We start from the raw sequence: 12,494 nt of genomic DNA, 5'->3' as shown, positions 1-12,494 counted from the left end.
CTGTGGATTGGAATAAATAATATTGTTAAAATGCCCAACCCAAAGCAATATACAGATTCAATGTAATACCTATCAAAACTCCAATGGCACTTTTCACAGAAAAAGAAAAATCCTAAAATTTGTGTGTAATAACAATTAAACCACTGAAAAGCCAAAGCAATCCTGAAGAAATAAAAAGCTGGAGGTATCATGCTTACTGATTTCAAACTACATTACAAAGCTACAGTAGTCAAAACAATATGTTATGGGCATTAAAAAAAGACACATAGATCAATGGAACAGAATATAGAGCCTAGAATATAAATTCATAAATAAATGGTCATTAATTTATGACAAATGAGCCAAGAATATACAGTGAGGAAAAGATAGTCATTTCAATAAATGATGTTGGGAAAACTGGACAGCCACTTGCAAAAGGAATGAAACTGGCCTACTATCTTAATCCATACGCAAAAATTAACTTAAAATGTATTAAAGACTTGAACATAAGACTTGAAGCCATAAATCTTCTGGAAGAAAACGTAAGCAGTAAGCCCTTGGAATTGGTCCTGCTGATGATTTTTTGGCTTTGACACCAAGGCAAAGGCAACAAAAACAAAAATACATAGGTGAGAGGAACTACATCAAACAAAAATGCTTCTGCGCAACAAATGAAACCATCAACAAAATGAAAAGGCAACCTATGAGATGGGAGAAAATATCTACAAATTAGATATCTGATAAGAGGTTATTATTCAAAATATAAAAGGAACTCATACAACTCAAAGGAAAAAAGCAATCTGATTAAAATGTGGGTAAAGGATCTGAAAATAAATTTTCCAAAGAAAACATAGAGATGGCCCACAGGTACATAAAAAAGTGTATCAACATCACTACTCATTAGAGAAATGCAAATCAAAACCATAATAAGATATCACCTTACACCTGTTAGAATGGTAATTATCAAAAAGACAAAAAAAAAAACAAGTGTTGGCACCAATGTGGAGAAAAGAAAACCTCTGTGCATTGTTGGCAGGAATGTAAATGGGTACAGCCACTATGAAAAACAGTACAATGGTTGCTCAAAAAATTAAAAATAGAAGTACCATATGATACAACAATTCAACTTTTAGGTATTTATCTAAGGAAAACAAAAATACTAACTTGAAAATATATCTGCACTTCTATGTTCATTGCAGCACTATTTACAATAGCCAAAACATGGAAGTGATCTAAGTGTTCATCAAAAGGTGAATGAATAAAGAAAATGTGATACATGCACACACATACACACAAACATACAGAGATATAAAAAAGGTAATCTTGTAATCTTCAAACAACATGAATGAACCTGTAAGCATTAAAACAAGAGAAATATATCAGAGAAGAAAAATACTGTATGATCGTACTTATATAGGGAATATAAAAAATAAAAATAAAATAAAATAAACTCATAGATATAGAGAACAGATTGGTGGTTGCCAAAGGGAGTTGGGGGTAGGCAAAGTAAGTGAAAAAGGTCAAAATGTACAAGTTTCCAGTTATAAAATAATCAGTCCGGTTGATGTAATGTATAACATTGTTACTATAGTTAATACTGTATTGTATGTTGGAAAATTGCTAAGAAGTTAAATCTTAAAAGTTCTAATTACAAGAAAAAATATGTAACTATGTATGATTATGAATATTATCTAGATTATGGTGATCATTTCACAATATACATATATGTCAAATCATGTTATACACATGAAACTAAAGTTATACATCAATTATATCTCAATTAAAATGACTACAATTTAAAAAATTTTCAACAATTCGAAAATTTCTGACTTTCTTTTAAGTGTGTATTTTAAAAAACTAATATTATGGCTATGAAACACAAATCAATAAGAGTTCAACATTTAAGCACTTTTATTTCTAAAGCAACTCAAAAATTAAAAAGAATTGTTTGAAGAAATATTTTATAAGTTCCTGGATTAAGACGATAAAGTAGGTTTAACACTGTGCTCACCTCCTCCCACAACCACATCAAAATTACAATTAAACTACAGAACAACCATCATTGAGAATCACCTGCAGTCCAGCTAAACAGAAGTCTTACAACTAAGGACATACAGAAGACGCCACATCAAGACTGGTAGGAGGACTGGAGATGCAGAACAAGCTGGTCCCACACCCACATGTGGAGGTAAAAAATGAGAAGGATGTCTCAGCTGAGGAGGTTCTCCCTAAAGAGCGAGGGGTTCCAGCCCCACAACAGGCTACACAGCCCACGGTTCCAGGCCCAAGGAGAGAAGTCCCCATAACTTCTGGCTGTAAAAACCAGAAGAGAGTGTGGTTGAGTGACACATAGGACTGCTAGAGTCCCAGATGGTCCTCCTAAAAGGTCTGGGCATGGACTTACTCACCAATGAACTCACTTGCTCTGAGCTCCAGGGCTGGGGCATAGGGAAATACAGAAAGGAAATGAGTTGTCTAGCTTCAGGATAAGACCTGGAAGGGCAGCTTTCTTCCAGACAGAAGTGCTGGCGGAAGTGTTGTTCTTTTGTTGAGCCCTCCTACCATGCAGACTGCACAAGGAGGTGGACACCATATCTGAGTCTCCATCAACTTAGCTAACACCTTTTTCCCTGCCCTGGTGATTCCCAGAGACCCCATCCCACATAACTTACTGCCCACCCAAGCTGCTTCCAGCAGCTTTTCCATACAAATGACCTGTCTTGGCTTATGCTGTAGACTTTCCTAAAATCTCTCAAAAGTTCACAAACCCCAATTAAGCAGCATCTGACCTCAGCGTGCAACATACCTAATGTTAATCAACCCCAAGTCCAGCACTAGTGGCAGCTGACCTCAGTTCTCAGCTTAGCCTCTCCCAGGCACCTCTAAGCCCAGCACAAGTGGCAACCATATGCAGATTACTTTATAGCCCATTACAAGTGGCCCCAGGTAGGGCACAGGCAGTAGCTGACCTTGGCCTGCAACAGAGCCCTCGCGAGAGGCCCCAGAACCAACACACCTAGTGGCCAGCTTCGGAACACACCAGAGAACCACCCAACCACCTTCACAACAGCATACTTAAAGGGCAGACTAGCAACCACCAGATCCTTGACAAAACAAATCCTGCTTCATATGGTCAAGCACCTGTACAACAGCTCCTCCACTGTAGTCATGGCCAGTCCTCAAAACCAATCAGCCAGAGGGTCAATTTCCACCACTGACATGCCAACAGCATTCAAGACTCAACGACACAAGGAAGGCACACACAAACTACATAAGAGACACACCTGGAACACCAGCTCAGGTGATCAGGGAGATTGTGTCACTAGGTCTCACAGGATACCTACTACATAAGACTACTCTATCAAGGGTTCTATTTAGTAGTTCTAACTAGTACATAGGAAATACACACACACACACACACACACACACACACACACACACACACACACACACACAGAGGCAGTCATAATGAGAAGACAAAGAAACATGTCCCAAATAAAAAAATAACAGAACAAAGCTCCAGAAAAAGAACTAAACAAAATGGAGCCAAGCAATCTACCAGATGCAGAATTCAAAACACTGGTTATAAGCTGCTCAATGATCTCAGTGAGAACTTCAACAAAGAGATAGGAAAACATAAAAATGGAGATAAGAAACATAAAAAAGAACCAATCAGAAATGAAGAATACAATAACTTAAATGAATAATACCTTAAAGGAAATCAACAGATTAGATGAAGCAGTGGATCAAATATGTGATTTGGAATATGTTTATAGAAAATACCCAATTAGAACAGCAAAAAGAAAAAAGAATCCAAAAAATGAAGATCATCCAAGGGGCGTCTGGGACATTAAGTGTAATAACAACATTCACATCATAGAAGTACCAAAGAAGAAAAGAAAGAGCAAGAAACCGAAAACCATTTGAAGAAATAACAATGGAAAACTTCCCTAACCTGGCAAAGGAAACAGACATATAAGCCCAGGAAGCACAGAGAATCCCAAACAAGATAAACCCAAAGAGGCGCACACCAAGACACATCGTAATCAAAATGCCAAAGGTTAAAGACAGAGAGAGAATCTTAAAAGCAGCAAAAGCAGTTACCTACCTACGAGGGAGCTCCAATAAGACTGACAGCTGATTTCTCAACAGAAACTTTGCAGTTCAGAAGGGGTTTTCAGGAAATATTAGAAGTGATGAAAAGCAAGGACCTACAGCCAAGATTACTCTACCCAGTAAAGATATTATTTAGAATCAAAGGACAGATAAAGAGCTTCCTAGACAAAAAAAAAAAAAAAAAAAGGTAAAGGCATTCATCAACAACAAAGCAATATTACAAGAAATGTTAAGGGGACTTCTTTAAGAAAAAGAAAAAGGGTCAAAGATATGAATAATAAAATGGCAATAACTACATATCTATCAAAAATTACTTTAAATGTAAATGGATTAAATGCTCCAATCAGAAGACACAGGGTAGCTGAACAGATAAGAAAACAAGACCCATAAATATGCTGCCTAAAAAAGACTCATTTCAGAGTGAAAGACACAGACTGACAGTAAAGGGATGGAAAAAGGTATTCATGAAAATGGAAACAACAAAATAAAAAGCTGGGGAAGCAATACTTATACCAGACAAAACAAACTTTAAAACAAAGGCTATAACAAGAAACAAAGAAAGGCCCAATAATCCTACTTCTGGGTATTTGTACAAAGAAACCCAAAACACTTCTTTGAAAGGACATGTGAATCCATACGTTCATTGAAGCATTATTTACAATAGTCAAGATACCGAAACAACCTAAGTGGCCATCAACAGATGAATGGATAAAGAAATGGCAAATATATACAAGGGAATATTACTCAGCCACAAAAAGAATGAACTCTTACCATTTGTAACAACACTGATGAACCTAGAGGGTATTATGTTAAGTGAAATATGTCAGAGAAAAACAAATACCAAATGATCACTTACAATCTAAAGAACAAAATACAAACAAAATACAACAAAATACAAACAAAACAGAAACATATAGATATAGAGAACATTTTTGATGGTTGCCAAATGGGAAGGACGTTCAGGGCATTGGTGGAAAAAAGGAAGGGATTAAGAAGTACAATTTGGTAGTTACAAAACAGTTGTGGGATGTAAAGTATAGCAAAGGAAATATAGTTAATAATACTGTAATAACTATGTATGGTATCTAATGGGTACTAGATTTATCAGACTGGTCACTTCATAAGTTATATAAATGTTGAATCACTATGTTGTACACCTGAAATTAATACTGTATGTCAACTATAATTAAAAAATAAAAAATTATTTAACAAAAAAGAAATATTTTATAAAGTTTTTTCTTAATAATAAACTTCATTCTCAAAGTAGTACTTCACTTTATTATTGAAAGAGAAAAAGATCCCAAACTTGCTTTACTCTTATATCCTCATTAAAATCAATGTGATTTTCTAGAGAAAGTGTAGTAAAATAGTATCTCTAATCTTATTTATATCCTTTTCCTCATTCACTGAACACTTTTTGCAACCCAGCAATTTATTGAGTGTGATTTTTTTAAATAGAAGAATTATAGCACCTGTCCTCAAAAAGCTTACAAATGAAGAAATTAGAATACCAATATAATTATATAATAATATGCTAAAACATATGAAATAAATGGCAATTTTCACAGACAAATCAATGTGGACTCCAGAAAGAATTCAGTAACTTTTTATGTATACAGCATATAGAACTTTAATACAAACCATCACATGACAAAGAATATCACCTTTCTCCTCATTTGATAAATTCAATGTATATTTTTTGAAGGTTATAAAAATTGTAGGGAAGAATTATGGAAGATTTAAAAATAGGCAAAACAGATTACTGAATAGCCTTTCAATGGAATATTGGCACCTCCAGGGATTACTTGATCCAATAGGGGTGTGGGGCTTGCTTGTCTTTGCCTAGGCTATGTTACATCTCTGTGGAGTAAAAGTTAAAGTGTAGAAAATTGATAGTATGAATAATTGCTGTCTACAGAAATGCAAATTATGCTTAGTGGAACTGAACAGTTTTGCCAGTTGTGTATCCATCTGCATCAATATTAGCATGTTTTATCTATAACAGTAAGGTGCTTCGAATTTTCCTCTGAACCTGTTCTAACACTTGACTGATTCCTTCATTAAAGAGTTAAATATCTTTGGTTTTGTGTTCATTTTATATGTGAATGAGAGTCATGATTATATCTTTTTTTAAACTTTATCCTTCAATAAAATGAATACAAGATGATCTCTATCTCTTTTCAAAGAGTTCACAATATAGGAAGGGAGATTACAATGAAATTAAGTATTACAATAGAGATATAAACAACATACTATGAGAAGTAAGATAAAATCATCTTCTATGTGGAAAGTTTAAGAAAAGTCTTACATCTTAAGTTACAATTATATTGTAAAGCAGGGGTCATGAAACTAGGGCCAACCCAGCCATTATCTGTTTTTGTTCAATCTATGAACTAAATTTCATTTTTACATTTTTAAATACTTGGGAGGAAATTAAAAGGATGATTATTTATGTGAAAATTACATGAAATGCAAATATCAGTGTCCACAAATAATGTTTTATTGGAACCCAACCACACTCACATATGTATTACTTCTGACTGTTCTCGCATTACAATGACAGAGCTGAGTAGCTGCAAGAGACCTTATGTGGCACTCTCATCAATTCATACTGCTGCTCAGCACACTATAAATTGCAGTGTTGAGTTATAACTCAGTAGCATTTCAAGATCCACATGTATCACCATACCACATTTTAAAAATTACCAATTAATACAGGTCACATAAAAATAAACAATGAAGACATGAGTGAACTTTTAATGTCATGCTTTTAAGGCACAGAAGAGTGTGAGTTTTGTTATCAAATTAGGTGACAAAACATTGTATTTATTATGCAGTGACACTACAGCTGTGCTAAAAGAGCAGAATATACATCAATATTACCAAACTCCGCTTTCATCAAAATATTATCAACTCACAGGAAAGCAGCAATCTAAAAAACTAAAAAATTTTAAAACAGAGTATATCATCAGAGTTTCTTCACAAACATAGAAACAAGACTGTATCCAAAGTAAATTTCCAGGTAATTCATTTGTTAGCCAAGCAAGGAAAGCCATTTACCATTTACCAATGGTGAGTCAATTATATTATGTTTGACTACAGCAGTCAAAGAAATCTGTCCAGAGAAAACAAACTGTTTAAGCCTATTAGCCTTTCAGTGAGAACAGTTGTTTGAAGAATAGAGGTTGTTGGGAGCAAAATCAATAGTAAATTAAAAACAAGGGAAATGATTTCCAGTGGTTTTCTCTGACGCTTGATGAGTCGACAAATGTGACCAATACTGTTCCTTGAGGAGTCAATGCTGAGTTTAAAGTGGCTCAAGGATTAGCCCCTATGAACAGTCTGCAAGGAACAACAACAGGTTTCAATATTCTCAAATAAACTCAGCAAACATTAATTCAGTACAACCTGAAGTGGAATCTATTATGATACATTATTAAAAGATATGTGTAGAGCAGAAAAGGCTTACTTGGACATACTTTCAACCTCTGTTACTGAACACTAAATATTTGCCTTTTGCAATCAGATTTTGCTGCAGATTTGATGTTATTTCTTAGTGAATTTTACCTAAAATCAGAAGGCAAGCCATAGCTTATATGAGAAACTTACACTGCAATATTACCGTTAGAATTGCAAGTAATCATGCGCTGCTACACATACTTCCCAAATATCGAACATTAAAACAAAATGGGAGAGTTCCATCACCACATAAATTTGTAGTGAATATATTTTCCAAGCTGAAACAACAGTTCCAGTAGGGTTTTTCAGACTACAATAAAAATACCAAGTAAATTTCCATTCTGTAAAATCCATTTAATTGTGCAACTGAGGAGCTTCCACCTAACCTTCAACTGGAAGTCTGAAATGTAATGTTATGCTAAAAGGCAAATATTAAAAAAAAGAATCTAAGAGAATTCTGTAAATGCCTTCTCAGCACTGACTATGCTCAATTAAAGTTATATGTTCACAAACTGATGTCATTATTTGGCAGTACATATCTGAGTGAAAAAGCATTTTCAAAAATGAAATACAAAAATCTCATTACAGGTCAGCATTGACAGATAAACATCTATATTCATTTTGATAAGAAACACTAAATTTTAACTATGATTAAATAAAGTGGTATCCTCCACAAAAAGATGTCACTGTTCTTATTAATAGATCTCAGTTATATAAAACTAGAATAGATTAAATAGGTATTTCAAACTTATGTTGAAAACTACACTATGTAAGATTTTTCTAACTAACCCCCAACAAAAACTGCTTTTCCAGCATCTCAGTGAATGTATATTCCATTCTTCAGGTTGATCAAACCAAAAACTTTAGAGTTATCATTGGCATCTCTTCATCTTACTCTCTATATATTATTCATCAGCAAAAATGGTTGGCTTTATCTGTTAAACTATATCCAGAATCTAACTGTTTTTCACCTATTCACCATCCTGGTTCAAGCTACCATCACTGTACACTTATTACAGTAATCTTCTAACTGGGCTCCTTAGTTCCTCTTTTACCTCACCCTTTAACCTATTCCCTTCAATATTTTAAGCCGAATCATGTAACTTCTTAGCCAAAAACCCTCCAGTGGTTTCCTATCTCACTCAACATAAAAAACCAAAGTCTTTATAATGGACTGCAAGAAACTACATGATCTGCTCTCTACCTAACTAACCACTTCTTTGACCTCATCTCCTTCTACTTTCTCCTGGCTCAATTCAAGCCGCATGTCTTACTTTTGCATTTTTTCCAATACTTTTTAATCCTATGCCACATCCTTTAACTTGTTCTTCCATCGCCTAAAATGATCTCTTTCCAAGATAAACACAATACTCACTCTCTCACATCCTTCAGGTGTCTGCTCAAACCTCACCTTCTCCCAGAGGACATTTGTGACCAACTATATAACTAGCAACTATCCTTTCACACTCTATCCTACCATTCTGTAACTCTATTACTCTACATTACTTTTCTACAATAGCACATACCACCACTTGACATATTATGTATTTAATTCATTGCTTTTCCTCCTATCCCATTAAAATACAAGCTCCACGAATGCAGGAAATTTGTTTGTTTTTATTTGTGGTTTTGCCCACAAAGTCAAAAACAGTGCCTGGAATAGATTATTTGCTCAATGGATACTTCCTCAACAAATGAACAAGGCAACGATGACAAAAATTTTCTTTCAGTAATTTTCCTCAGTTCCTCTCCCTTATACAAGTAAGATATACATATATGCATATGCATAAAACTGACTTACCATTGCACTAAGTGTTTCTTCCCAATCAGGCCGCTCTCGAGGGTGAACATTTCTGTGTAGTTCTGGAACAAAATCATCCTCTTCAGAATGTACTGAGGACTTCATCTTCCTAGAGATCAAAAACATGAAAGACTATGATAAGAATTCCTATTTCCATAAAAACTTTCCAATTCCTATTTCCATAAAAACTTTCCAATGACCACAATTCAAACAGAAAATTATGTGAGATTTAAAATTTAGTTCATAGGCTTTTAGTGGCTAATATTGTTCCTCCATTTCTACTCTAGTTTTCAGAGAGCTTTCCTGATATACTAAATACCTGCTTTTATTCCAGAAGATAAAAAGTAAGGTTTATAACTAAACCTTTATGGTCTGTGGTAATTATTACATAAGGACTGATTTTATCTGTTCAACACAGTTGGAACATTGAAAAGAATGCAACAGCCATAAATATTTAAAGAACTGAACTAAGCATTAGTAAAATTCCAGGATGAAAAGAAGAGATACGGTACTTCTGTTTCCAATTTATAGAGCAAAGTGTATTAAACTAGCAGTCTCAAGTTGAACAACTATGAATACTAGACAATATATATAAAACTATTTGTCTGAAGGCACAGGAAAGCAATCAATACAGGCAAAATTTCTGGGGCTACACGAAAACCCATGAAGCGAATTCTACATTTAATCATTCTTTTTTATATAATAAATTTTCTAAATCGATGATGGAAAATATTACTAAAATATTAAGCATAATATTGTAGTCTAACTTGGCATAGGAGGCAGAAGTTGGACATTCGGGTTACTAAAGCAGATGAGGATTCAGGGTAAAAAAAAAAAAAATGCCACCTCTCAAAAAAGATCTGTAGAGAAAGAGCCCAAAAACATACATGGAAATTCCCCTCTGATTGTTAACTAATTCCTCAGTTTGAAAGTACGTAGGACAAGATGCCAAGAAAACTATCAAAAAATAGTTGATGGGCAATTAAAGAGCCAAGCAGATATTTCACAGCCTAGCCATGCTGAGAGGGAGGTTGGCAAACAAGCATTGCCAAGATGAGGATCACTAGGAAAAACAAACAAACAAACAAACAAAAATGCAAAAAGACCTGGCTCTCAACTGAGACTCCAGAAAAGCCTTTAGCAGTCAGGACAAAATAACAATAGACATGCTCAAACAAAACCTAAAACCAAGCATCGATATGATCAGAACTGCCAAGAGAAAAATTAACTCTTTTTAGAGGAAAATAATATTCTACAGACCCCTTGCAAATTTTTCATCCGCCTTGTCTGGTATCCAATAAACATTACAAGTCATGCTTAAAAACACGCACACAAGCAAATGAATAAAAATTGGGGAAAAATGTAGTCAAAAGAGATTCACATTTGATTCAGATTTTAGAATGATCAAAAAGGGACTTTTTAAATGGCTATCACAGATTTCTGGCTTCGGGTTATGATGTACAAAGCTATAAAAAGCATCACTCACAGCTTAACAATAAGAAAAGACAGATAATCTATGAAATCACAACTTTTCTTGAATACACCAAGAAAAATGAGATCTCTGGACAACTAAATACTAGCTTAAACTCTAAAGAAAGACAGGTATATTCAAGATGAATCACAAGCAATTACTTGCATAGGGCAAAGCAGACAGAAGAGAGATACACAAGCTGGTAAGAAGAACAAAGTTAAATGTTTATAAAGTTACTAAAAACATTTATAATTAATACATTTAGAAAAAAATATGTTCATATAAAAAAAGATGAAGAAGAATTTCAATAGAAAACTGGAATCTATGGAAAACAATCAAATGTTTGTTCATCCTAAAAATGAAAAACAAAATATCTGAAATTACGAACTCAATAGCTGAGTTTAACAGAACAATGGACATGGCTAGAGAGAATTAACGAACAAGAAAATAGTGCAGTAAAAAAAGATCTACGTTGAAGAACTTAAGAGAAAAAAGGAACAAAAATACACAAACCAGCATAAAACACACACTTGGTAAAAGGTTTCAAATATGTCTAAACTAGCAACTCAGAGATAGATGATATAAAAGGGAGAAAGGGACAAAAGCAATATTTGAAAAATAATAGCTGGAGAGTTTTCAAAACTGATGAAAGTCATTGAACTACAGATTGAAGAAGTCCTCAAGCAGGATTTAAAAAATAATAATAATAAAATCTATGTATATTATAATCAAACTGCAATTAAAAAAAAATATTAAGAGAAATTCTTAAAACAGCCAAAGAATAAAAGACGAGCTGACTTCAAAGGAGCAATAGTAACAATGAGAGAGGAGGGCACCTCAATGGAAATGAGAAAATAGAGTGAATTTTCAGCATAACTAAAGGAAAACATACTGCCAACCTAGAATCCTCTACCTCACAAACCTGTTCATTAAAAAGCAAGTAGACAATAAGTTATTTTCAAACAAACGCTGAAAGAATTTGCCACCAGACCTGCCCGCCCCTCCCAAAAAAAGCATTCTTGAAACTACAGAAATGGGCAAGTACAAAAAAGGGCAAAAAGTGGGAAAACATAAATAAATATTAATGTAAAAAAAATGTAAATACACTAATGCAATTTCCTATGAGGTTTATAATAAACATTTTAAAAACACAAAGGACAGGAAAAGCACATGCCAACAGTTTAGGAGTACTCTATTGGCTACAAAGTGAAATAACTCCAATTTTAAAGAATGCAGTAAGTCAAAGACATGTTGCAATTCCTATGGTAACTACTAAAAGAACAATAAATAAATATATAATTAAAAAGCTGATAGAGAAATTTTTGAAAAATAAAACACACTTGATAAATCCAAAAGAACACAGGAAAGAATAAGACACAAATAATAAATGAGGCAAATAAAAAATCAAGATAATATACTTCATTCTAAGTATATTATTATAATTTTTTTAAATGGTTGAATTAGTAGGCAAGCATGTGGAAAAACTAGAACCCTCATTCACTGTTGGTAGGAATGTAAATGTTGCAGCCACTTAAGAAAACAGTCTGGCAGTTTCCCAAAATGTTAAACAAACATATCATATGATCCAGCATTTCCACTCCTAGGCATTTAACCGAGAGAAATAAAAATACATATCCACCAAGGACTTGTACATGGATATTCATACCA

At 33.9% G+C, this 12,494-nt stretch overlaps 1 protein-coding gene across 1 annotated transcript in view; it reads right to left on the bottom strand.

The window, feature by feature from the left end:
- The window catches only part of ARHGAP32 (Rho GTPase activating protein 32), a 177,991-nt gene extending 168,529 nt beyond the window's left edge, over positions 1-9,462 (bottom strand). The window contains exon 1 of the mRNA XM_011380924.2: positions 9,356-9,462. Coding sequence (XP_011379226.1) covers positions 9,356-9,460 — 105 coding nt within the window. The 5' untranslated portion in view covers positions 9,461-9,462. The remainder of the gene's footprint in view (positions 1-9,355) is intronic.
- Positions 9,463-12,494: the final 3,032 nt, after the last annotated feature.

The sequence above is a fragment of the Pteropus vampyrus genome, unplaced genomic scaffold (assembly GCF_000151845.1).
Source record: "Pteropus vampyrus isolate Shadow unplaced genomic scaffold, Pvam_2.0 Scaffold416, whole genome shotgun sequence".
Taxonomy (NCBI): Eukaryota; Metazoa; Chordata; class Mammalia; order Chiroptera; family Pteropodidae; genus Pteropus; species Pteropus vampyrus.
The sequence above is the reverse complement of the archived record's forward strand: the minus strand, read 5'-3'. Positions and strand labels throughout refer to the sequence as shown.